This window comes from Anopheles merus, unplaced genomic scaffold, assembly GCF_017562075.2.
Source record: "Anopheles merus strain MAF unplaced genomic scaffold, AmerM5.1 LNR4000143, whole genome shotgun sequence".
NCBI classification, from domain to species: Eukaryota; Metazoa; Arthropoda; class Insecta; order Diptera; family Culicidae; genus Anopheles; species Anopheles merus.
In genome coordinates, this window is record NW_024427723.1 from 14,423 (window position 1) to 40,342 (window position 25,920).

Below are 25,920 nucleotides of genomic sequence, written 5' to 3' on the forward strand. Positions count from 1 at the left end.
TGTCGCCCACGATTCCTACTCGAAATTCTCTGAACTTGAAGAGTACCGGGAGTAGCCCGGCTAACATGTCGGGACCGGGGAGAAGAAATGAATTTAAAGAAACCCCACGTACCTTTGCCGCAGCGTCGAACACCATTCGAATCTTTCCTGGTTTATTAGGATTGACAACCGGGAAGATGGGCAGGTACCAATCTTTATTACTTCTCTCGTTCAGTTCATCGTCGGTTAGGCGTCTGATGTATCCTTTTTCCTTGTAATCTGCCATTTTTTCTCGTACTGCCTTTGCTAAAATGGGATCATTTTTTAATTTTCGTTGTAGGCATACATACCGCTTCAACGCGACAGATCTGTTGCAGGGCAGCTTGATGTCGTCATATCGCCAAAGGAGGCCGGTTTCGTAGCGATGGCCGTCAAATTTCGTCTTCCGTTCCAGCAACGTGAGAGCCCGTTCGTTGTCTTTGGATTCTCTTAAGCGCACTGTCTTATCGATGCCGATCGATTCCAGGGCGAAATGTTCTTTTACCGCAGCAGTAAGACCATCGTCAGGCTCATTGCACACACATATGTGAAAGGAAGGCAGAGTAGATCCCGGCGTATTGGTGGCCACTGAACATGGTCCCCACAACACCCAACCCAAGCGGGTTTTCGAGGCGATTGGCTCGTCACGTCTCCCCTCTACACTCCTCAGAGATTGTCCCATGCTACAATTATCTACGCCAATCAACAAGCGCGGCTCCGCGTTAGCATAAGACTCCAAGGGCAGACCCTTCAGATATGCGTATCTTTTAACAAGTTGCAACACATTCATGGACTGGTTGGGAAGAGCTAGTTTGCGAACTGTGCGGACGGCTGAAAGTTCGTATATCGCTGTCGAAGTTTGCTTTCCCGAAATGCGTACCGCTAGACGAACAGAATTTTTCTCTTCACGTGTGACGTCACCGGTCCATTGGACGCATAGCGGATGTGGTGTTCCCTTCAAACCAAGTTCGTCTACCAGCTCGTGGTCCATGAAGGTCGACGTGGAACCGTCATCGAGAAAAGCGTAAGTTTCGATTTTTGCTTTCGGTCCGTGGAGTACAACTGGAACGTATTTCAATAAGACGCTTTCGTTAGTTCCCGAATGAGTATTAATACGAATACCTTTTGTTTCATGTGCTGACGTCTCGGAACTTCCGGGGAGGCCATCGTTCTGGTGCAGAAGCGCGTGATGAAGGAGGTTGCATCCGTTGACGCCGCACGCGTTCGTGACGGGACACCTGCCATAGTGATATCGCAGGCACTTGCGGCAGAGTTTTCTCTCGTTTATAAAGGCCCTTCTCGCTGCTACCGACGTTCTTAATAATTTCACACATTTACAAAGAGATTCACACGTACCCCCACATAATATGCACGATAAAAGCAGAGAGTCACTAGTCGGCGAATGAGGCAGGCAGTCCTCTTGCACGACGGTTGTGTTACAGTATGCGTTACCTTGGCGACCTGTTGCATGCTGATTTATCCCGACCGTCGTTCGATGTGGCAAATATCGCTGATTGCTGTTCCGGGGGGGAGGGACACTCCTCTCCGTTCGTTCAAGTCTGTCGGGCATATCGATGACCGCGCACAGATCGTCAGCCAACTCGCCAATCCACCGCCCAAATTGGAGCACATTAACATCACGTGACCGTTTCTTCAGCCGTGCCCATTCAATACATAGCATGGGTGGCAACTTCTTCGTCAGTTCCTTGAGGAGCACCACGTCATACATATAGTCGAGCAGTCCCGACACTTGTACGGTCGCAATCAACCTTTTAACAGCGAACCCAAATTCAACTATCGTGTCGAGCCTCTCCATCCTAGGTGCAGGCAGCTTCTTGACGCTCTCAACCGCTCGATCTACTATCAAGTCCGGTCGGCCGTAGCGAGCTCGCAAAGTGCTCATAACTTCCTTCAACCCATCTGGAAACAATAGCAAATGTCCGACGGTATCTAATGCAGCACCTTTGAGGCAGTGCTGGAGTCGCACTAAATTGTCGTCGTCGGTATAGTTGGATGCAATAGTAGTGCGTGTATACGTCGCGATAAAACGCGGCCACTCTTCGACAAACCCCGAAAACGTCGGTAAGTCTCGTGGAAACCCTTGGCGGGCTGCTATTTGACTGTGGTTTAAGAGTGTGTTCAGTGCTGGCGTTTGTTGTGCGAGTGTGTTAGTGTGAGCGGTCATGTGCGGGTCAGTGTAATTTGTGCGCATAAAGTGTCCTGATGTACGTGGTATACCCGATCCTCTCGCGTCGAATACATTATACCCAGGGCAAGTAGTGCGTTCTCCGTAGGGCACACGTTCACGGTACGTTGCACGTTCATCATAATTCGCGCGTTCGCCGTAAGTGCCGCGTTCTTCGTACGTCGCTTGTTCACCGTGTGCCGCGTGTTCACCGTGTGTCGTGCGTTCACTGTAAGCCGTGCGCTCACCGTACCACGCAAACAATGAGACCCCAAATTTTGAGTGATTCAGGCCGAGGGGTATGAGGAAGCTTGAGGAAGCAAGGAGAAACGCGCTGCGGTGAGAGCGCGCTTTGCTTTTTGAGTGCGCTTGTCACTAACACAAAACGAACCCAGCGTATTGGAACAAGCCGTGTGTGATTGTGTGCGTGCGTCGACGGCTATTTCAGCTGGAGAACTCGTTTTTTATTTGCACCCAATTTTTGCCGGTCAGTCTGTCTCATTCTTACTACCACATTTGACTTCATACAAAGTGGCAAAGTTTGACGTTTCGAATGTTGATGTTTTTAATCTCCTTGATTCTGCGTGATAAAGTGTACAAAAACTTGTTATAGTGAAGTGCATTAATGTGTTTAGTGTTACTTCGACGTGCACAGTTAATTTAAATATGAAAAGTGTTGGAAAACAAAGTGTTGTAGTGATATTTATGCCTGTTTGTACCTCGGCCAAAGAGGTAAACATCATGTTAACAAAGTCAACAAAAAGGTAAATAACAACAACATGCATCGAGGTATATGCTCTTTTTGCAAATGTAAAAGAATTATGCCATATGCAAATATTATGTTAGATTTGTGAAAAAAGTGTTTTTACTATTATTTACCCGAGTTATTCCATTTCCCTCCCCCGCCTATCCATTTGTGTACCGGTAAAATAATAAAAATCGTGGCATATCGTTGTACATATAATGTGTTTTATGTTTATATAGTTTAATATGCGGCTAGCTAATTTCGCTGCCGTGGTTAGCATACCGGACATGCAGATTATGGGGTTGCGGACGCCAATCGAAATCCGGGATGCAGCAATAACCGGGATCGCACGTGTACATCTTGGCCTGTACGTCGTGGCTTTGTGATGAGCGGGTCGATCCGAACTTACCGGGTCAGAGTCATCCGTAAGTGACCAGTAGTCGTTCGGGTCGACCCGAAAGGTACAAGTAGGTAAAGTAGGCCCAAGCACCGGGTCGGAAATGCTTATACTTTTACGTACCTACTGATTACTGCAACCATGGTTCGGGATCGATTCCGTGAGACTCCGGATCGTATCGTAAAATTAATCGTCAAGTATAGCTGAACCCACGAGAGCAGTAAAGGACAGTTAACACTTTTGTTAGAAACCCGGTTATGAATGCCCGCCTGGCTGGAGGAATTCAAGCGAGATCACCATACAATGCATGCATAAATTATATTATGACACAACATAAACGATAACATTTTATTATGAGCGTGATTATTACAATCTAAATTAATAATTTAATTAATTAATTAATTAATTAAGCCTGTCTCGTGGTACAGTCGTCAACTCGTACGACTTAACAACATGCTCGTCATGGGTTCAAGCCCCAAATAGACCGTGCCGCCATACGTAACACTGACTATCCTGCTATGGGGGGTTATCCAAAAGTCACTGAAAGCCAACACGACAAGTGGTACAGCCAGGCCTTGATCGACACCGGTTGTTGAGTCAAAAGAAGAAAAAAAAATATTTCGATCTGGACCAGTCATATGGTTAACTTTAAATAAATAATTTGAAATTTAACAAACCCTGTTTTCCATACAAACGCATGCTTTTAAATTGAACTGTCAACCAAGTATCAAGTGTTCAATTAAAAAGCATGCCTACGAATAAGCGTTGAACTACAGTCAGAATTCAATAGTTTGTATCAGAATACCGGTTTTTTTTAATTTCACAAAAATCTCATGGCCTGCCGTGAAAAATTTCATTTTTTTTGTATGGAAAAACGTGCCGACTAAAAAGCACATACTCAATAGTTGGCATGGAATCGAAGTTCAACCAATGAGTTCAGATTGTTCTGTTAATTTGTTCTTTTGATCAAATAGCCATTGCCCAAGAGAAATGTAATAATAATTTTCTTTACCTGTGTATCTGCATAATGGTGTTGCTAAAAATCAAAGTATTACCCTGGTTTATACAAGGATTCAATGGGTAAATATCTAAACATTACACCTGCTAGTGTTTATCCTGTTACATAAGTACCTTAAAATAAAGGTACTAAATAGTCCGTTACATAAGAAAATAGAAAATCCTACCTCTTTTCTGTCTTATAAAAACCCGCGCAATTTTTGTTTGTGTCAATACGATTCGGGCAGTCGTTTCACTCGGTGTTGTTATGCGTGCTCTGTACAGTTATAAATTTTGTGCAATACTGTTATAATACAAGTGCAGAATAATACAAGTGTATATTTTAAATATTCAACGTGCCGTGAATTTCACTCAATCACGACAATGTCGGCCAAAGACAAGCGCAAGTCAGGATCCACGTATAGATCCATAGAAGCCAATAATAAAAAGCTTGATGCTGAATTGTTTGGAGAGAGTAGTGAAGCTGGGCCAAGTAATATTCAGACAGCTACGTCAAATGTAGAGTTCAGTGAACACCCGCATTGTGGTAAGTGCAAAAATAAAAATTTTAATTAGTGACCAATGCAAATTAAACACATTTATAATACTTTTTTTTATTTATTCATTGCAGAGAACCATCCTTGTCCATTTGATGAATACATCTTGCAAGAAGAATACGTGAGTGATTGGGTTACTATCGATGCATTCGACGATATGGAAGTATATGAAGAGGTCAACGAAGATTACGATGAAGCTGAGGAAACTATACACAGTACACAAGAGTCTCAACACGAGGAGGAACCATTTGATGAGCTTATTCGAAATTGGGCATTAAAAACATACCAAACACATCAAGCGCTAAATGGACTATTAGAAATTTTACGTAAAAAAACGGACTACCAACTGCCGAAAGATGCTCGCACGTTGCTTAAGACAAGGCAATGTGGAAAAGAAACGTACCCTATAGCAGGGGGAGAATTTAGGTTCCCTGGGGTACGATCGGTCCTCAAGGATCACTTTCGGTAAGAAAGAAATAGTCTTAAATACGATGGTAAATTTTTACTAATATTATATGTTTTATTTTCTGTATTTTGTATCTTTACAGCGATGTACCACCAAGAGTCAGCAAATTTTCGTTGAACTTTTCGATTGATGAACTTCCACTGCACAAGAGCACTCGAAAACAGTTTTGGCCCATATTAATGAGCATTCAAGAAATGCCGGAAGTTCCAGTATTGATGGTTGGCAACTTTTTTGGTGAATCGAAACCAAAGAGTGTTGAGGAATATCTGCGTCCGCTAGTCGACGAGCTAAATGGGTTGATGGATAATGGCATTGTAATAGCCAATAAGCCAATCGAAATACACGTTAGAGCTTTCATCGCGGACTCACCAGCACGAGCATTCATAAAAGGTAAATTATAAAAATCTTCTTAAATTTAATGATACATTTGCTTTCTCTTCTATTGAAAAAACGTAGGCTTTTGAAACTTATTTACTCATGAGGTGTATTAATACATATTTTTAAATATTCCTACAGGTTCAGTTTACTTCAACCACACACATGGTTGCCAAAAATGTACGGTGCAAGGAAAATATCACAGCGCACACCGAGTTACATGTTTCCCGGGAATGGATCATCCAGCAAGAACGCATGAAGATTTCGTCCAATCAAATTACGGAGCACATCATCGGGAAAAAACGCCTCTCATGGATCTTAAGAACTTTGACATCATAAAGCAGATTATTATAGCAGATCGTTTGCACCTCTTTGACTACGGCGTAACAAGAACAATGCTGAAAGGATGGAAATCAGGCAAATTAGGAGGGGGTGCCAAGTGGTCTGAAGACACAATAAGCAAGATTGATGCTTTGCTGAAGGAGGTGGAACTTCCTTTAGAGTTTCATCGCAAACTCCGTTCTGTTGAAGACATTGGATTGTGGAAAGCTAGTGAGTTCCAAATGTTTCTACATTACGCGAGTTTTATCGTTTTGAAGGATGTATTAACAGATGTACAGTATGACCATTTTATGAAATATTACTGTGCGGTAACATTGTTATCATCCGAAGTGTATAAGAATGATTGGCTTGAGGCGAAATGCTTGCTAAAAGAGTTCGTTTTAGACTATGGTGTTATCTACGGGGAACATTGCATCACCAGCAATATACATAGTTTGTTGCATGTGTATGATGATGTAGACAAATTCGGCCCGCTTTACACCATTTCATCTTATCCCTTTGAAAGTAAGCTCCAGCATGTTAAGAACTGTCTTCGAAACGGTCATAAGGTTTTGGTGCAGGCTGCAAATAGGATATCGGAGCAAAAACCAAGTACTGCGTCATCAAATAGAACAAATCTCTCTTTTCCATTTTTGAAAACCAAAACTAATGGAGTAGCATTGCACATAAATCCACAATTAACTCTTTCTCCTGGTTTTCAGTCCAATTGGTTTTTGACTCATGATAACTACATAGTTAAATATTGTAGCGCAGAACAAAAAGATTCAACTATAATAATTAATGGAAGAGCATTCAATTATATAACCGAAACCTGCTCGTACTATATTTCACCTTTTATGAAGGATATATATGAAGAAGATTCATGTAACCTTCGTACCGATGAAATGGTATTTTTACCCAGGGATATAAAGTGTAAATTAGTAGCTATTAAAATAGGTAATAGCAGTTTAGTGTTTGTTCCATTTCTTAGAACATTAACTAATTAGAGGTAAAATGTAATTTAAACTATTTTTTAGAAATAAAATCGAGCATATGTATTTGATTGGAAGTTAAAGTTTGTGTTTTATTTTCGGCCTTTTTTATTCACATGTTAATACTATGTACTAACGATGTTCATTTTATCACTGTCTTAGAATCATAAATATTTGAAAATCGATATGTTTATGTTGCATGAAACAAAATAGAAAAAAAGGTTTTAGTAAACGTTTCATTACATTACATTACATTACATTTTCATAATTATCACAACCTGAGTTATCACATAAATATTCCTTCTTGTAGTTCTAAAATACGTTTACCCTTATATTTCCCGATCACAGTATTTTTTTTTAATTTTCACGTTCGATAAAACATAACTAAACAGAAAAACATTAAATAAATATCATAGCATATTAACATTTTTCGTTATTCTATTCCAATTTGATCTCATTTGGTAATAATAAAGTATATACACGTGTTTAAAAAAAAGCAATACATCTCTCATCGCCTAGTATGACATACACTCTTTCGCTCGTCTTTCATGTTAATGCGTTCATGTGCATGCTTAAGTTTACGCTTAAAAAATTCATGTACATAATTCATGTCCACTTCGATTCCCAAATGGTTAGTGGCGACAGCTTTCATAAGCCGCAATACATTAATGTATCGTTCGAAAGGAATTTTTGTTCCAGCCGAACCGTCCCAGCTGCACGTAGCAAAGAATTTTTTTTCAAATAAAATATTTATAGCCTGGTGTAGCCTATTGTTAGCATCTTGACGGTCGATCTCAGAATCAATTTTGTGTAGATAAGAATAGAAAAAAAATTCATCAGCTCCTAATCTTTGTTCAACGTCATCGAACTCTTGAAGGCTCGATACAACAGTGAGTTGAAAGGCCTGATTATTTCTGCGCGTTCCTTGCATTGGTTGTACGATGGAAAGTATGTCCATCGTATAAACCAAAATTTGTGCGTTACGAGCATCCAACCTAATGAGCGTATTCCGGCAGCGCACGCAACAATTATGTCCATGGCACTCGGAGGGCAATGGCATACTTGGGGAATCCAAACTCCCTGCAACTGTGTCACGCAAAAGCACAGCTGAAGCCAACGGTTGCTGTCGCCCGACAATACCAGTCGGTTCTGGTTGTGCAGCAGACACCGTCGGCTCGTTCTCGTTAAAACAAGCCGATGTGTTTTGCAATTGTGAATCAGCCGCATCAACACTCATATCATCTGACACGAGTGAGTCGAGCAGCTGTGCCACAACTGCATCATCACCACCGGAAGCCGCCGCTTGCAACGACGAATGGGCAGTTGAGCTCGGCTGCAGCTCCCCGATGCGCCGAGCGATACCGGGTGGCTGTGTCACACTAGCAACACCACCACCAGAAACCGCTTGCACCGTTGAACGTGCAGCTGAACTCGGCTGTTGTCCGTCGTTGCGCCGAGCGATTCCGGGCGGCCGTGCCCCAACAGCAACGCCACCACCGGAAGCCGCTTGCAACGACGAATGGACAGCTGAACTCGGCTGTTGTCCGTCGATGCGTCGAACGGTTCCGGGCGGCCGTGCACCAACAACAACACTTCTACCGGCAGCCGCTTGCAACGACGAATAGGCAGCTGAACTCGGCTGCAGATAACCGATGTGTCGAGCGATTCCGGGCGGCCGTGCCCCAAACGGCAACGCCACCACCAGAAGCCGCTTGCACCGTTGAACGTGCAGCTGAACTCGGCTGTTGTCCGTCGATGCGTCGAACGGTACCGGGCGGCCGCATCACAGTAGCAACACGACCACCAGCAGCCGCTTGCACCGTTGAACGTGCAGCTGAACTCGGCTGTTGTCCGTCGATGCGTCGAACTGTACCGGGCGGCCGTGCACCAACAACAACACTTCCACCGGCAGCCGCTTGCAACGACGAATAGGCAGCTGAACTCGGCTGCAGATCACCGATGTGTCGAGCGATTCCGGGCGGCCGTGCCCCAACAGCAACGCCACCACCAGAAGCCGCTTGCACCGTTGAACGTGCAGCTGAACTCGGCTGTTGTCCGTCGATGCGTCGAACGGTACCGGGCGGCCGCATCACAGTAGCAACACGACCACCAGCAGCCGCTTGCACCGTTGAACGTGCAGCCGAACTCGGCTGTTGTCCGTCGTTGCGTTGAGCGATACCGGGTGGCCGTGTCACAGTAGCAACGCCACCACCAGAAACCGCTTGCATCGGAGAATATACAACTGAACTCGGCTGCTGGTCCCCAATGCGTCGAACAGTTCCGGACGGCAGTGTCACAACAGCAACACCACCACCAGCACCTACTTGCAACGGCGAATATGCTACTGAAGTCGGTTGCTGCTCACCAAGGCGTCGGACGATTTCAAACGGCAGTGTCACAACCGTATCACAACCACCAGCAGTCGCTTGCACCGTTGGACTTGCAGCCGTACTCGGCTGTTGTCCATCGTTGCGTTGCTCTGTTCCGGTTGGCCGTGTCACAAGAGCAACACTACCACCGAATGCAGCCGACACCGTTGATGAAGCAGATGCCGTGGCTAGTTGTCTATACAAGCCGGGATCCGGCCTAAACAAAACAACAGTTCATCCCGGTCTCCTTCAACTAGACGCGCTTCGTTCCCCGGTGAAGACATGATGTTTTTGCTGCACATAAACACAAAAAGGTATTAATTTTATGGTTGTTTAACTTTTTATCACAATTACTTACACTTTCTATCTTTTTATTTCAGTAATACCCTGTAAACTGTAACATATATCGATTTATAACACTGTCCTAATGCTGTTGTAAACGTTTTGAAGCAGGTTTTGTGAATGATGCGCTGTCAGCCTAATAAAAAATGGATGTGTAAAAATGACACGCACACTATTACCTTAGCATGCGGCTCGAAAGAACACGAACACATTGACAACTGCAGAGCTCACCGTGCGTTGCGGGTGGGGTGGGGGAGGGCTCGCGTGAGTGGGTAAATCATTGGTCGAAGGGACACTGTATTTCGACAGCGTCACTCAAATCACTCAAAAAATACACTCATTTTGCCGGACGGGTACGCTGCGCTCTCACCATACGCCAGGCGCTCATTGTAGTTCACTCGTTCATTTTGCAACGCATGTTCATTTAGGGCTACGCGTTCATTATAAGCCACATGTTCATCGTACCCTTTATTGAGTGGCGCAGATTTGTCACAAGGCGCTCGCGCAAGACGCCTCGTCCCTTCGCCATCCGTATAAGTAACTCGCGCGCCATGATTACTTTGATGTTCCCGAGGATCTTGACCTCTGGTGACGCCATTTACTCTACGTTCGGTCTGCCTCATAGAACTTTCCATCCCGCGGATCCATTCTTCGAACGCGGCTCGATCCTCGTACTCAAGCGGATTTAACGACGGTGCTCCCAAACGATCCGTTTCCCGGCACCATTCTTCCATCTTTTCGAGTTGACACATTTCGCGAAGTGCGATGAGCTCACGTTCAATCTCCGCTACTCGCTGTCGTCGTTCGTGCGCTGGCATACGAACGATTTCACCTTCCACTCGTTTGTCGTCCCTTGTTCCGCCTACGTGGCTTCGGTAGGATTCACCATCAAAGCTACCAGCGGTTAATCCTGGCGCTCTGGAGCTAGTATCCGACGTTGTCTTGCCTCGCACCTGCCCTTCTGATACAGACTGGCTCGTGCCCGCTACCACCGGGATACCGCCGATTCCTGCTCTAGGATGGGGCTCGTTGACGCTGCAATGGACCGAGCGCCATCACGTCCCATTGTCGGGCTCATTACGGGGGTAGAGTTGCAATCCTGCCCGACTTTGCACGAATCTTTCGCCTGCTCCATTTCACCTTTCACCGCACTACAGCTCTCCTATACCACCACACGGGAACAATCGCGATCGCGAGAATTGGGTATCGCAGCGCAGTATCACTTCACCGATATACTTTAACACCACACGCGATGAAAATTAGCTTAGCACTAATTTTTTGGAATGTTAGAAACTAACAAAGAAACCGAATTTTTTAGGCTTAGACGGGGTGCCAAAAAATTAGTTTTTATTTTAGGCGTTTTGTGGCTTGCTCTCTCGGTGAATTCGTTTTACTGAAAGGGGCAGAAACTGCCGTTCGTTCCCTATTTAAACTATTTTTTGTCCTATCTGCGATGCGCTTGGCTGACAGTTCGGCGGAACCCTACAACGGTTACAACATTATGTGTTCTATTTCATCTTTGTTTTTTTCTATAGCTTTGTACGTTTGCTTGTAGGATATTTAAGTTATTCATTTAATTGATTATTTTGATTTTTTTTACTATTGTTTTTTTTATATTGTTTTTTTATATTGTTTTTTTTTATGGAGAAAAGGGATATCAACTTATATTTTGTTTTTTTTTTCGTTCTTTTTACATTTGTTTAATCTTATTTTTTCTATTATTTTTTGTCATGTTGCAGTGGGATTAGTTCACCGTTTTCATGTTGTATTAAAATTTGTTCTAAATCTAGTTGTGCCACGTCTATAGGCGTGTTCATTGATAGTCTAGTTTCACTGATGTGAATGGTTTTTTCTGTATTGTTAGTGTTTACTGTTTCTTCTGTTGTGTTATTTTCTTTTTGTGTTTTTTCTTGTGTTTTGTTTTCTTTTATATTTTCATTATTTTTGTTATTTTCTGTATATGTTGTGTTTTGAATCATTATTTTTTTTGAATATGTTTTTTTACTACTTTCTGTTTGGCTTCTATTTTCTTTGTTATCTGTTATTTTTGTTTTTTGAGCGTATGTTTGTCCGTTAGTGAATATTCTTGGAATACTCGGGCATTGTGATCTGCGTATTTTTCTTGCCTCTCCGTATGTTATTTTATTTACTGTTTTTATTTTTGTATCTCCATCTCATCCACAAACACTGGACATTGTTTGTCAAGTGTATGGTGATCTCCTCCACAAGATACGCATTTCTGGTCCTTGCACTCCTCAATGTGTTCATTCTCACTACATTTGGCGCATACTTTTTCTCGTCTACTTTTCTTCGACAGAGTGCTTCACGCAATACATACACTCGCCCTTCATCTTTTGACAGGGTCGTCAATGGGCGTTTTGTTGAAGGCGAGAGAGCTCCAGCTACAATAAGCGGACTACAAGGCATACCCTGTCGCAAGCCAAACGACTTGTTGAATATACGTTATTACATTGCACATGATCTTAAGTATAATAATCAACTTAATCATTAAAACAATACAACTCTTTGTATGTGCCATTTATTAAGCTGATTAGTAGTTATTAAATCGTAGAATGTGCGTAGATTATATGCAATTACACATTATATGAATAATATGCTAACCCACATCGTCGCTAGTACACTTATTTATTTATTTATTTATATATTTACTTGTACCTATGAATTGTCCACCCACCATTGTTTAGATGAAAGAATGGTTCAACGTGAATCACGCTTGGCAAGTTATTCAGATAAAACGATTTCTTTGCGATCGTTTTAGAAACACCACATCAACACATGTGTATTGTAGTTTCCTACACGTATGATTCAGGCTCCTGTATTAAGAATTGTTTGTTTTGAACGCTCAATCAGTTGTTCTATGCTAGTTGGTTTTTTTTTCAAAAATGAATTCCTTTGTGAGTATAATGAAATATGAACTAGCAACAGAAGTACTAATACAACTTTTTTGTTATACTCATTCCACAAAAGCTTCACGGGTTGAGCAAAACAAAATACCGTATGAAATAAAATTTGATAGTAACGCGCTACGGAGCTTATCAAATTTAAAAACATTGGCGTAAACGTCCTACGCGAACATGCCGACAGACTTTTAATGCTTAATTCAGTACAACGCAGCTGGGAGTCCTTGCTATTCGGGAACGGTCCATATGAGGCTTCAACCCATGACGGGCATGTTGTTGCTGTGCCACAGGACCGCCCTTAACTCGCAGTGAAATATAAAATTTACAGATAAATAAAAAAAAAAAACAATTTACCGTATCGAGATGCGTGCCGTGCTTCATGGTATCATCGAGGAACCTCATCGCGTCGAAGGCGAACCATCTTGGCTGGAAAACGTCCTCAGCCGCTACGAATGATAAAATTATGTCATTGAACACTTTCATATTATTTTAAATTTGATTAGTACCTGCTCCGCTTTGCTGACTTTTACGCAGCTTGGACTTGTAAGTCCGGTAGCTGGTCAGCAGCTTCCTCCACTGGTAGCTCGCCTCTTCGACGGTGAGGTCCAAGAGTCCACCAATCTCGGTCCACGCATCCCTTCGCCGAATACCTTTTTTTATAAATTCAGTCCGCTTTTGCCATAAAGCAGGCCGTCTCTCCACCTCGGCAATTAGCCGAAGGCTTTTCTCAACGTTCTGGAAGCAAATCAATAATAAAAAAAAGATTAATGTCGGCTCTATTACTTATCATTCACCATCCCCATGACCCCGTTGTTATTTTGATGGCCCGGAAGATGCAGCAGTTTTCTTCCATTATTAGTCCTCTAACTCGAAAGAGCTGTAATATTTAATATTTAAATATACATAAACGTTCCTGTAAAAATGAGAAACATTTTTTTAATCGCAGCGGCAACAGCAATAGCTTCCATTGTAGCAGTTGGGGTAGAGGTTGCAGCAACAATGGTGTAGGAAAGCAGGGCCAGAAGGAATAGTTGGTATTCCGAATTAGAAGAAAGATTTCCTTTTGGAAGAAGACCAAAACCGCATAACCTACATTACAGGATTCCAAATCATTATTAGTGTATGCGGACTAATAAGAAACATAACATTCCATGGTACAGCCAGGTCAGTTCTCAAAGAGCTGCAATGTACAAATAAAACATTTCAGTTCAATGGTTTATTCCTGTAAAAATAAAGACTAGCTAGGTACATTAAATTAGTTCAATTTTTACAATTTACAATTGTTACAATTTACTATTTTTACTATTTAAACTTTTAACAATTTTTATAATTTGACTTTTTTACTATCTACAATTTTTACAAATTTTTTGAACAAACTGCAAAGCAGCTTTCGTTTAAAAAAATCACCCGTAGCTGGAGAAGCAGCAGAGGTGATGTTTTTTCCAAGCCGGAAAATAATCGAAATTGAATAATTATGCAATCATTGCCCATATTTCTAAATTTCCTGAGTAAAACCGTATACACAAATCACAAACACTGAACATATATCATTTAAGGAAAAATAAAGCTGCAAAAAACACCCAAGCATTGCTTCCACTACAAAAACACCGGTATAAAAAACAGAATGATTATATGTTAACCAATTTTACATAGTTCCGGCGATTCGGCACGTTCGGCGATTTGTTCTTCATGGCTGAAATCAAAATATAATTAGATTTTTGGCTCAAAAATCAACGCTCATCTCATATTTTTTCGTTTCAATACCTACCGCTATATCTAAACAAACGTATTATTCCAAGATTGCGCTAAGATTGCGCATACATTTTCGAGATTTATATGTCCGAGATATATAAATATTTTTTGACAGATAAATATATCAAATCGGGCCGTTTGACAGTTAAATATATGCGCAATTTGAGATTGCGCATCGTCTATTGCTACGGAAACATTCATTTCATCATCACATAGCGCAACACGAACTCAAACATTCATTTTATCACCCCATAGCGCACCACGAAGCCACTCACCATACACTGGATCACATATACCACCAAACGCAGCACGCCCGCTTGGCAAAGAGTAACTCATTTTAATGCCTCTCGCTACCCCTGGCCTTAGTTTTGAAGGAATCATGCGACACACTCGTACTCCACTACCCCATCCCATGGAAAAACGCTCCCACCATCGAGGTGTTGACCAAAATTTCGCTGTGTGCATGAGACACACACTCGCACTCCTCCCGCCCTCCAAAGCTGAACGCACCCACCGTTGCGAAGATGGGAGAATTTTTGCTCTGAGCGTGAGACCCTGAAGCGCAAGAGATGACACTATGTGTAAAGACGATCATAATTCGATATGGTCAAAAAGCGTCGATTATCGTTTCATTTATCTGGTAATGATGTTTTCACTTCATCAAAATTTTAAACGGTCACAACTAGGCTGATAACAATTGTTGAAATGTAAATCAGAATAAATTAAATTCATTTGAAGTAAAATAAATTCCATTATACTCTATTTTGACCATATGATCAACACTTGTACATAGTGCCATTTACTTTGTATTCTTCACTCTCGCGCTGTGTTGTGATCGTTCGAAACTCATTGCCAGAACGAATGCAAATTTCATTTTGGAAGGATCGGTGCCGGAAGATGCAGCGAAAATTATGAAATGATAATAGAAAAGTGGTTAAGTTAATCGTGAAAGATGTCAACGCAGGCGTAAATGCAGTTTGTTTTGTTACATGATCTACGGGTAAGTGCATGCATAAGAAGAAGAATCTTCTAAATGATGTTTGTGTTCTAACAATCGTACTGCTTTCAATGTTTGTTTAATCTTCTATTATTTTCCATCACACGTAGCTATTTCATTACCAAAGCTCCTGATAACAGATCAAAGCAGATGGATAGGGCATACAGAGTCGCCGTTTAATTTAAAATATCTTCGTGATCGGTAAGTTTTAAATAATACTAGTTTTGTTTACCATTCTAATGCTCAATATATCTTTCATTCCTCAGGCAAACGCATCAAACAGCAAGTGTTTCTCTTCCAACAGCACGTACCATCGGTGGATCAAGCAGCTAACGATTTGATCGCCAGTACGCGCCATCAAGAATTTATATTTTGCCAAACAGTACTGTGAATAAAAAACTGCACACTTACTGTAGGAATTTCCTGGAATTTTTTGGTCGGCCTACGCTCGCGGGAATGGTGGGTACGTTGATGAGTAGGAAAGAAAGGGTGGGAGCGAGGATTAACCAAAAACGCGGCATTGAGAATGAGGGGAGGTGCGCTCAGCACTCACGCTGGGTCACTCAGGATGCTTGAAATAAAATGTTAACAAGCATCGATTTGAAACATGCATGTCGCGCGACATTTTGCTAAGCGGGCGTTCTGAAACACTAAGATTTACCGAGAACACCATCACTCACGGTGAGACAACCCGTCTGTCAAAATGAGTGTATTTTTTGAGTGATTTGAGTACCATCCCCGCCCGTCTGTCAAAATGAGTGTATTTTTTGAGTGATTTGAGTACCATCCCCCGTTAGCAGTTACTCTTGGAGGAATGAGTTACACCTCGCGCGAGCCCTCCCCCTCCCCACCCGGGATGTACGGTGCGCTCTGCAGTTGTCAATGTGTTCGTGTTCTTTCCAGTCATGCTACTCCCGTCCGGCAAAATGAGTGTATTTTTTGAGTGATTTGAGTGACGCTAGCGAAATACAGTGTCTCTTCGACCAATGGGTTACACCATCGTGCGTGCCCTCCCCCTCCCCGCCCGTAACGCACGGTGCGCTCTGCTGTTGTCAATGTGTTCGTGTTCTTTCCAGTCATGCTACCAACACATCCGAAGATATTTGTTTCTTTCGTTTCTCGTTTTCTGTCATGCATTTGCCACGATCGCAAATACGCACTTATTCTAACAACAAACACAAACACGGTCATTTTTTATAACATTCAACACTTTATTGAAACATAACGTACACTTTCACAACACATTTAGAATCCTTCATGCTCACGAATGGCGTCGTACCGTAATGTACCGGGTCGAGCCAGGCTGCGGGAAACTTGGCGACAATCTGCGTTGCCTCTGTTCAGCAAATTCTTACCTGACGATCCACGCACTGCATGTGCGTCTGTGCACATTGTTTGTTCCCTTCACACTTCACCATAACACACCAGCGCACGAGACTTTGAACGAAATGCGCATCAGCGCACAAACACTACGCGCGGGACTTAAAACAAAACGCGCACAACCATCTCCGGCAAAGCGTCGCGCTGTACTGGTGGTTTTGTACGCGTAGGAGCGGGGACATACGGAGCGATGGTTCGATGCTGTAGTGTAAGCGAGACAACACGATGTGACGAGCATCTCCAAGTTATTGAGCTCGCTGAAAGCAGACACACACATTCACAGACGGCTCGTCAAAGCACGGTATTTGTATTGGTGTTAGTGAAGCGCGCGTGTAAAACAGAATGCGAACTCTCATCGCAGCGCGTTTCTCCTTGCTTCCTCAAGCATCCTCATACCCCTCGGCCTGAATCATTCAAAATTTGGGGTCTTATTGTTTGCGTGGTCTCCCTACCTCCGCGATATTTTTTACCATTTTGGTCCAAGTTCTGCTTTGTCGCGCGATTACATTTGTTCTTACTCCATGATTTGCTTGGTTTTTTGTTATTTTCTCGTGTGAACTCACTTTGTGCTGCTTCTTCTAGTCTTAGCTTGATTCTTGTTCACGAAGAAGTTGTTTTCACCGTGTGTTTTGACAGTTTAATTATGTTCCATTTTCTAATGCGGTAAGTTCGGTTTGCTGCATTCTCGTATTTATTAATAAATTATACTTAAATCTATTTTAGAATAAACCATCATGTCTAAGCGTTCGAAACACACGGGAATTTTTTATAAGAAGCGGGCTCGGTTGATGGATGAGGTCGAAAGGAACGTCGATGCATTAAACATCACGCTTGAAACGGCTTCAAGTAGAACCTTGCCGGACCTTGGAGTGGGTAAGTAGAAACAATGTGTGGCGAGGGGGGATTTAATTTCTTAAGGAAAAGATCCGTTTAGTTGTTGGGTATAATCTGGAATTCAGGATCCATGTTAGGCGAGGTTTAGTCCGGCCCTTGGTACATACAAACCATCATTTTTAATATTCCCTTTTATTTTCATCTCTAGAAGTTATACCAGAAGATTTGGAATTGTTGTTTGCAGGATGTAGTTCGGCAGAGCCAACAACATCTACCACTACAACAACATCAAACGCAACCACGACATCGAACAATTTTCATGAATTTGAAGATATCTATGATTCGGCAGATGTTGTGACTGATGCCAATGATCGCTTCGAATTCATGAAAAATTTGAATTTGAAGGATGTATGGGAATGTTCTAGCTGATTTCACTACTTTCGGGTGCACGTAATGAGTTGGCGTGTTGTTCGCTTGGTGGTCACTCGTAGAATGATTTTATTTCTAATATAAAAAATAATTCTAATCCTATATCTAATGGTAGTAGTGCAATCGTTTGCTATTGTTAGTGTTAGTGAGTGAAAGAGTGCTACACGTTACGCGCGATGCGTTCTGTATGTGTTTGCTATGCGTAACGCGTCTTAAGAAGCGGTTACACGTTGTGTCACCACACTACTTCCCCCTTAGATTTTAATAGCGGTTCGGAATCACAACACGGCGTCCTGAGTGTGTTTTGTACGGAGGGTTTTCAATTGGTGGTGAATTGGAATGCTGATCATTTTTCGCGGGTGAATCTTCATCTTCTGCCTGGGTAAATACTGCTTTAAGGCGGTCGATGGAAACTGGGACGTTCTTTCCGTTTACCTCGACGATAAAAACCTTTTTCTTCCGTCGGACCACCCGGTATGGTCCATCATACGGCTGCGTTAGAGGCGGTTTGATTGCACCCACTCGGATGAAAACGTGTGTGCATGTTGCTATCTCCTTTTGGATGAATGGAGCTTCTCGTGTGTTGTGGTTGCTGGTTGGTTTTGGTGCTATTTTTAACATTTGCTGCTTCAGCTGTGTTACAAACTCAGATGTTGCTCTCTTATCTTCGCTTGGCACGAAAAATTCACCAGGTAGTCGAAGTGGTACGCCGTAAATAAACTCAGCAACCGTTGCATTTAAATCTGCTTTCAGAGAAGATCGCATGACTAAGAGGACGATAGGTAGGACTTCAGTCAACCTCGAGTTTTGGTGGCACATTATAGCTGCCTTGAGCTGTCGATGTGTACGCTCGATTTGTCCGTTTGCTTGCGGATGGTATGGGGTAGTGCGCAAGTGTGTTATGCCAAGCATACTTGTAAGGGTACGGAAAAGCTCTGACTCGAATTGCCTGCCACAGTCGGTTGTAATATTCGTCGGTACACCAAATCGCGAAATCCAACCATTGATGAAAGCACGCGCTACGGTGTGTGCGGTCATGTTAGGTATAGGGTAAACCTCGGGCCACCTGGTAAATTTATCGATGATGGTAAGACAATATAAATTGCCTTCAGATGGCGGTAAGGGTCCTATGAGATCCATATGGATGTGTGCGAATCGGCGATCAGGCGTTTTGATTTGATTAATTGGCGATTTGTTATGGCGTTGTATTTTTGATTTCTGGCATGGCATACAATTCGTTACAAATGCTTTGCAATCTCGACGAAGAGAAGGCCAAATGAAGCGGTCAGATACCAAACGAGTGGTAGCACGTATACCAGGGTGTGATGTGCTATGAATTTTTTATAAAATCTGCTTTCTAAATTGCTTTGGTACGAAAGGGCGAATCGCCTCTGTGGATATATCGCAATATATGGGAGTATCGGCTAGAGGTGATTTTAATTGTTTAAGATGAACGCAAGTATTTGTTGGTGGGTTTTCTAGGAAATGTTTGAGTTCTGGATCGGTTTTCTGTTCCTTAGCCATGCGATTGTAGTCTATTGTATCTATTGCAGTAATTGTGTTAATGCGGCTCAGCATGTCGGCAACTTTATTCGCATCACCCGCTACATGCCGAATATCGGTTGTAAATTCGCTTATGTAGCTAAGTCTGCGTTGCAGTGTAGGTGTAGCCTTTTCTGGGCGCTGCTGAAAAGCGGTGACGAGCGGTTTATGATCTGTATAAATACAAAACTCTCGGGCTTGTACGGTATCTTTAAAGTGCTTTACTGCTTCGTACATCGCGATTAGCTCGCGATCATACGTGCTTAGCTTTTGTTGGCTCTCACTCAGCTTGCGTGAAAAGAATGCAAGTGGTTGTAGTCCCTTTTCGGTGATCTGATGAAGAACGGCACCGATGCACGTATTCGAGGCATCCACATCAAGGGCTAGTGTTCCTTCAGGTGAAGGGTGTGCAAGCAGAGTAGCATTTGATAGTTCCTGTTTGCACTTTAGGAATGCGTCGTTTGTAGTGTCATTCCATTCGAGGCTAGTCGTGTCGTTTTTTATGTTGCCTGATATCATTGCCTGTAGGATGCGTTGGTTTTCAGCTGCGCGTGGTATGAATCGGCGATAAAAGTTTATGGCACCTAGAAATCTTTTCAGTTCCTTGGCGTTAATGGGTCTAGGTATATCAATAATGGCTTGAACTTTGGCGAGTTTCGGTTGTATACCCTCGGCTGTGACTCTGTGTCCGAGAAAATCCACAGCTTGTTGGCCTATTTGACATTTAGCTGCGTTTATGACGAGACCATTCTGTTTCAAGCGTTCAAAAACTTCACGAAGGTGCCTTTTATGCAGTTCTATGTTCTCTGAAGCTATGCATAGATCATCTACGTAAGGAAAAACATAATCGAGGTCGCCTAAGATAGCGTGCAAATGCCTTTGTAGAGTCTGTCCTGCGTTTCTTAAGCCAAAGGTCATGTATTTAAATTCGAAAAGTCCGAAAGGGGTCGTTATGGCCGTCTTTGGGATATCTTCTGGGGCTACTGGAATCTGATGATATGCCCTTTGTAAGTCAATACATGAAAATATTGTTTTGCCGTGCAGGATATTCGAAAAATCCTGAATATGCGGTACTGGGTATCGGTCTGGTATGGTGATCGCGTTAAGATTCCGATAATCTCCGCATGGTCTCCACTTGCCGTTCGATTTTTTTATTTATTTATTTATTTATTTATTTATTTCATATATATAAACCGACGGATCATCATGTCTAATCGGCAACCTTATAATTAAATTAAGGAGCATATAAATAAACATCTAGTTATAAGCAAACATTACATGTGACGTAGACGCAATTTCTCCTTGAACGTGGAAGTAGACATACTAAAATCGAACAAATCTAACACTTCATTGAACTCGAGGGACATACGTATAATAGGGTGTCCCTGGCTATGGTTGTTGCGGGTACGCGGAACACGGAGATGGAAATTGGATCTAAGAATCCGACAGGGAGCGAACAAATTGATGCTGGCTAGTAATGCCGGGGAATCGATCTCTCCGTTAAGGAGCCGAAATATGAAAAGGCATTGGGCGTTTTACGTCGAGAGCAGAGTGGTTCAAGTCCGAGAAGCAGACACCGCTGATGGTAGGTGGGCCGAGCGTGGTGGGATTGCCATGGAAGGAGTCGAACCGCGTACCTGGTGAGTCTCCGTTGAATGGCTTCGAGGCGATTGATGTCACCAACGCCAAGCGGGCACCAGATCGGACAGCAGTACTCCAGGCACGACCTTACGATGGCACAGAAGATCGACTTGACGCACATGGGATCGGTAAACTCGCTACAGGTCCGCGTAATTAAACCAAGTAGCTGATTTCCCTTCGCAACAACGCTATCAATGTGAGGGCGAAATGACATCTTCTGATCGAGTAGCACCCCCAGATCACGGATACATGTCGTGCGAGCCAAAGCCGTGTTGAGCATAGTGTATGTAAACGTGATGGGGTGACGGGCTCTGCTGAATGATATACACTGGCATTTATCAGCACACACTTGGAGAGCGTTTCTGCTGCAACAGCTATCCAGATTCTCAAGGATCGTTTGAAGGCGTACACAGTCACTGTCGTTTCTAACTGGAGCGAATATTTTTACATCGTCGGCGTACATTAGGTGTTGGCCTGGCGGTAAAACGAAAGATAGATCATTAATATAGATGAGGAAGAGTAGCGGTCCCAAATTACTCCCTTGAGGCACACCGGAGGAGCTGGTGAAAGAGTGAGAACGATGAGATCCTATACTTATGTAGTACGAACGACCAGTTAAATATGAACGCAGCCAGGTGATGTGCCAGTCGAGGAAACCGAGTTTTTTTAGCTTCGAAAGTAGAATATCATGAGAAATACTATCGAACGCAGCCCTGAAGTCGATATATACTGCATCAACTTGAGTACCACGATCCATGTTGTCGAAGCAGTAGCCAACAAATTCAGCAAGATTTGTGGTGGAAGATCTCCTTGGGAGAAATCCATGCTGACTAGGGCTCATATAGTTTTGAACTGCTGTGAGTAGCGGATTGTATAGAATGAGCTCAAACACCTTTGCACAAGCGCATAGGGATACAATGCCACGATAATTACTAGCATGAAGTCGACTGCCTTTTTTATGGATAGGAATCATTCGCGCGTGTTTCCAGGACTCAGGATACGTGCCACGCATAAGGGAATCATTAAATATTTTGGCAAGAATGGGTGCGAGTGATTGACGGCAGTGCTTCAATATGTATGCGGGAATATTGTCAGGTCCAGATGATGTAGATGGTTTTATATCGTTGAGTTTGCGCGCAATTAATGCTTCGTCAATTGTGGGTATAATAAAATCGATAGCATCCGATGGAGTATTGCGGGTGGCCTCTGCTAGTGTGTTAGGATTGTGAACAGGAAGGGTGAATGCATCAGCGAAACGATTGGCGAGAGTGTTGCAAATATCGGATGTATCGATACTAGTTTGGCCATTGTAGCTCATTGACGGAGGGATACTTCTTATCTTTACAAGATGTAAAGCGCTTGCCCAGTTGCTTTTAGAGGGTTGACAAATCCCCTGTTCCATTAAAAATTGGAATTCAGCCTTGGTTTCTTTTAATTTGTCGATGGGCAATCGTCGTGGTCGACAAAAAACGGGTGGTCCGTTAGTGATTATCTGATGGACGGTGTTCGCCTCGGTTGGTTTGTGCTTCATGTTTAAAACAGTTATGTCCTTATATTCGGTAAGAATGTCAGAAAACGGTGAATTCATGTCGAATGTGGTAATAGCAGGTTCGGTCACTGCGTTAATGTTTTCGATTTCAAAACGGGTCGTGTTATCGATCAGTTTGCATCGCCGGAGATCGACAAGGAGATCGTAATGTTTTAAGAAATCGGCACCTATGATTGGCGACTTTACATCTGCGACGACAAACACCCACACAAAGGATCGTCGTAGGCCGAGATCGACAGTGATACGCTTGGTACCGTACGTGTGTATTGGGGTACCGTTCGCGGCAAACAGCTGTTGTGAGTGTTTTGGTGAGTTACGTTCTCTTAAGGTTGGTGGGACAACAGAAACGTCCGCTCCGGTGTCGATAAGGAATCGATTCGATGTTTTCGGGTCGTGTATGTGTATGCGTTGTAAGCGATTGTTGTCGCTGCTGTCGTTGTCCGTGGCGGACGCAGGATTGCTGGCAGATGCAGCAGCGGCGTGGGCGGTTTGCGGGTTAGGGCTTACATCGATCGCGGTCGAGAGTACACCTCGATCTTCCCGTCGAAAAAAATACACGGTACGTTCGGGTTGTCAGCCTTCTGTTTTTCGAACTTGCGAGCTTGAGAACCGTGCCGGAAATGAAACCAGCAGATCCAGCCACGTTTATTTCTGGCTGGCGTTCCATCCCGTCGGCTGCAAGAACGAGAACGTGTATTAGTAAAACGGTTCCGTCTGTGAGGGTTACCTGTTAGTGCTTCATCTAAGCGTTGCGTAAGGGCTTCGATACGTTGTTCCAGCGAATTTATCGTAGCTCCATCTCCTCGATGTTGAATAGAGGAAATCTGCTCGCGGGGTGCCTCCAGAATCTTGTCAGCAACTTTTGCCTGGTCGTCCAGTGTTACGGTTGGCATGGCAGCGATGATGGCACGAGTTGTGTTGGGCAGGGCTCGCAACCATAAGTTGGTCAGGATGTTGTCGGTACAACCTGCTCCTCCTAAGCGGCGCATCTCGGACAGCAAAACGCTGGGTTTCTGGTCTCCAAGGGACATGCCGGACAGCAAACTGCTCAGTCGCTGTGTTTCCGATGGTTGGAAATGAGCGATAACAGCTTCCTTTAGTGTTTCATACTTGTTGCTGTTATTTTCGTTTTGACACTGCTTGATGACTGAATGCACGTATTTTGCTCGTGAACCAAGAGCGACGATCACTGTGTTGAACTTAAACTTGTCCAGTTTAATGCCGTTGACGTGAAAAGAGGCTTCAAGGCATATGAACCAGGTTTCAATATCCGCTTGGTCGAAGTCTGGAAAATTTATTTTGGCAATCACTGTAGCTTCACTTGCCTCACTTTTCACAATCAGCGCACCATTTTGTTCAACTTCGTTGTTGGTCGTAATTTTGTTTCGCACGCGGTCGACACTTGATGGTCAATGTTCAATTATTAAACTTAAAAACGCGGCGAGCGAAATGCAAATGAAAAGCTGTCACTGTGAAATGATTACTCGCGATTGCTACGTTACGTTTCGGATAAACGTATTTTGATATTTGTTCAATCGGGGTCACCAGTTATGGGAATGTTCTAGCTGATTTCACTACTTTCGGGTGCACGTAATGAGTTGGCGTGTTGTTCGCTTGGTGGTCACTCGTAGAATGATTTTATTTCTAATATAAAAAATAATTCTAATCCTATATCTAATGGTAGTAGTGCAATCGTTTGCTATTGTTAGTGTTAGTGAGTGAAAGAGTGCTACACGTTACGCGCGATGCGTTCTGTATGTGTTTGCTATGCGTAACGCGTCTTAAGAAGCGGTTACACGTTGTGTCACCACAGATGCACTTGTGCATCTCATAATTCTTGGCCGTGCTTTACGTTTTTTGACAGAGGGCTTCCTTGCCATCTTCAGGAAGTTCTTTAAAGCTAAGGTCCCTAAAACAAAAAGAACTTTGCTAAAATCTGAAGCTGATATTCAATCAGAAATTACACCAATTAATGGGGGTAAATTATGGTACCGTGGCATAGAAAAAGTGCTTCTTAAATATTTTGAGTAAGTATTTTTCAAACACATTGGTACTAAATGGAATTTCTCATTCGATGTGTGTATATTACAGAGATATTGATCCTGAACCGGCCATATTTACCATCGATGTTTCTATCGACGGGCTTCCACTTTTTAGAAGTTCCCGTAAACAGCTTTGGCCAATACAAATAAGGGTGGTCGAATTATCAAAAGATCCACCATATGTCATTGGAACTTATGGAGGCCCGAAGATACCCCATAGTATTGGAGAATTTTTGAATCCTTTGGTGAAGGAAATAAACGATCTCCAAAAAAGAGACCTTCAGTTTAAGCATAAGTTGGTGCCAATGGTTCTTCGGGCTTTTATTGCAGATTCGCCGATGCGGGCCACTTTGAAAGCTATGTTTTAGGCTTGGGCAATTTGATTATTTTCAGTGAACGCGTGCGGTGTAGTTCGTTCAGTATGAGGAACTGAACGCGTGCGGTAGGTCAGTCGCACTGTCGGTCACACAAAGAATTAAATTTTGAACTGTCTTTTATTTTAAATAAATAATGCGGATGCTCGAACAAAACTTTACTTTTATGTATTTGTTGATATGTTTAGTCCATGGTGTTACATTTCTAATTTATAAATTTTTAATTTAAGAGAAAATTTATAAAAAATACATCATACATACTAACACTTTATTTCACTCTTAGGCTAACCTAAATTCAATCCAAAAACTAAATATTTTTTTTAAAAATATATCCACATTTTGCTGAATAAAATTAATTTCTTTAAATATTTTAGGAAGTAATCTAGAACGCTTATCTGAATAAATCTGTCCAGCTTTTGAAAATAATCTTTCACATGGTACAGATGTTCCCGGAATACAAATAATTGTTTTGGCGAGTGCATAAATTGACGGATATTTTGAACTATGAACTCTCCACCATTCCAAACGATCATTTTTTATGTCTATGTTTCTTATTTTAAGCAAGCTATTTAGCTCATTTGTTGCTAATTCTATAGGGCTTTCAATCTCGCATTCTGCGTTATTAACCCATGTTATGAACTCACCAAGTAACAAGTTTGCCTCACTGTCTATATTGTGTGGTTCTTGTGCATTCAT

General features: G+C 42.7%; 2 protein-coding genes across 2 annotated transcripts; one reads left to right on the top strand and one right to left on the bottom strand.

The window, feature by feature from the left end:
- The first annotated feature begins 4,234 nt into the window (after nt 1–4,234).
- On the top strand, nt 4,235–7,946 carry LOC121601686. The gene is made up of 5 exons (XM_041930499.1): nt 4,235–4,888; nt 4,973–5,363; nt 5,447–5,754; nt 5,881–6,945; nt 7,930–7,946. Exons 1-5 carry the CDS (start codon nt 4,726–4,728, stop codon nt 7,944–7,946), a joined length of 1,944 nt encoding a protein of 647 aa, XP_041786433.1. The 5' UTR covers nt 4,235–4,725.
- Nucleotides 7,947–17,743: 9,797 nt separating this feature from the next.
- LOC121601687 lies at nt 17,744–25,920 on the bottom strand. Its single transcript, XM_041930500.1, has 5 exons — nt 25,869–25,920; nt 23,536–24,093; nt 23,403–23,483; nt 22,995–23,344; nt 17,744–17,761 (listed from the first exon to the last, which is right to left on the bottom strand). Exons 1-5 carry the CDS (start codon nt 25,918–25,920, stop codon nt 17,744–17,746), a joined length of 1,059 nt encoding a protein of 352 aa, XP_041786434.1.

Excerpts from the sequence above, each read along its gene's own strand:
- LOC121601686 (XM_041930499.1), top strand. The coding sequence starts at position 4,726 with ATGTCGGCCAAAGACAAGCGCAAGTCAGGATCCACGTATAGATCCATA. Across the intron at positions 4,889-4,972 it reads CAGTGAACACCCGCATTGTG|AGAACCATCCTTGTCCATTT; the intron begins GTAAGTGCAAAA and ends TATTCATTGCAG. Across the intron at positions 5,755-5,880 it reads AGCACGAGCATTCATAAAAG|GTTCAGTTTACTTCAACCAC; the intron begins GTAAATTATAAA and ends ATATTCCTACAG.
- LOC121601687 (XM_041930500.1), bottom strand. The coding sequence starts at position 25,920 with ATGAATGCACAAGAACCACACAATATAGACAGTGAGGCAAACTTGTTA. Across the intron at positions 24,094-25,868 it reads TGAGGCAAACTTGTTACTTG|ACTTCGACCAAGCGGATATT; the intron begins GTGAGTTCATAA and ends TAAATTTTCCAG. Across the intron at positions 23,345-23,402 it reads CACGGTTCTCAAGCTCGCAA|ATCGAGGTGTACTCTCGACC; the intron begins GTTCGAAAAACA and ends TTCGACGGGAAG.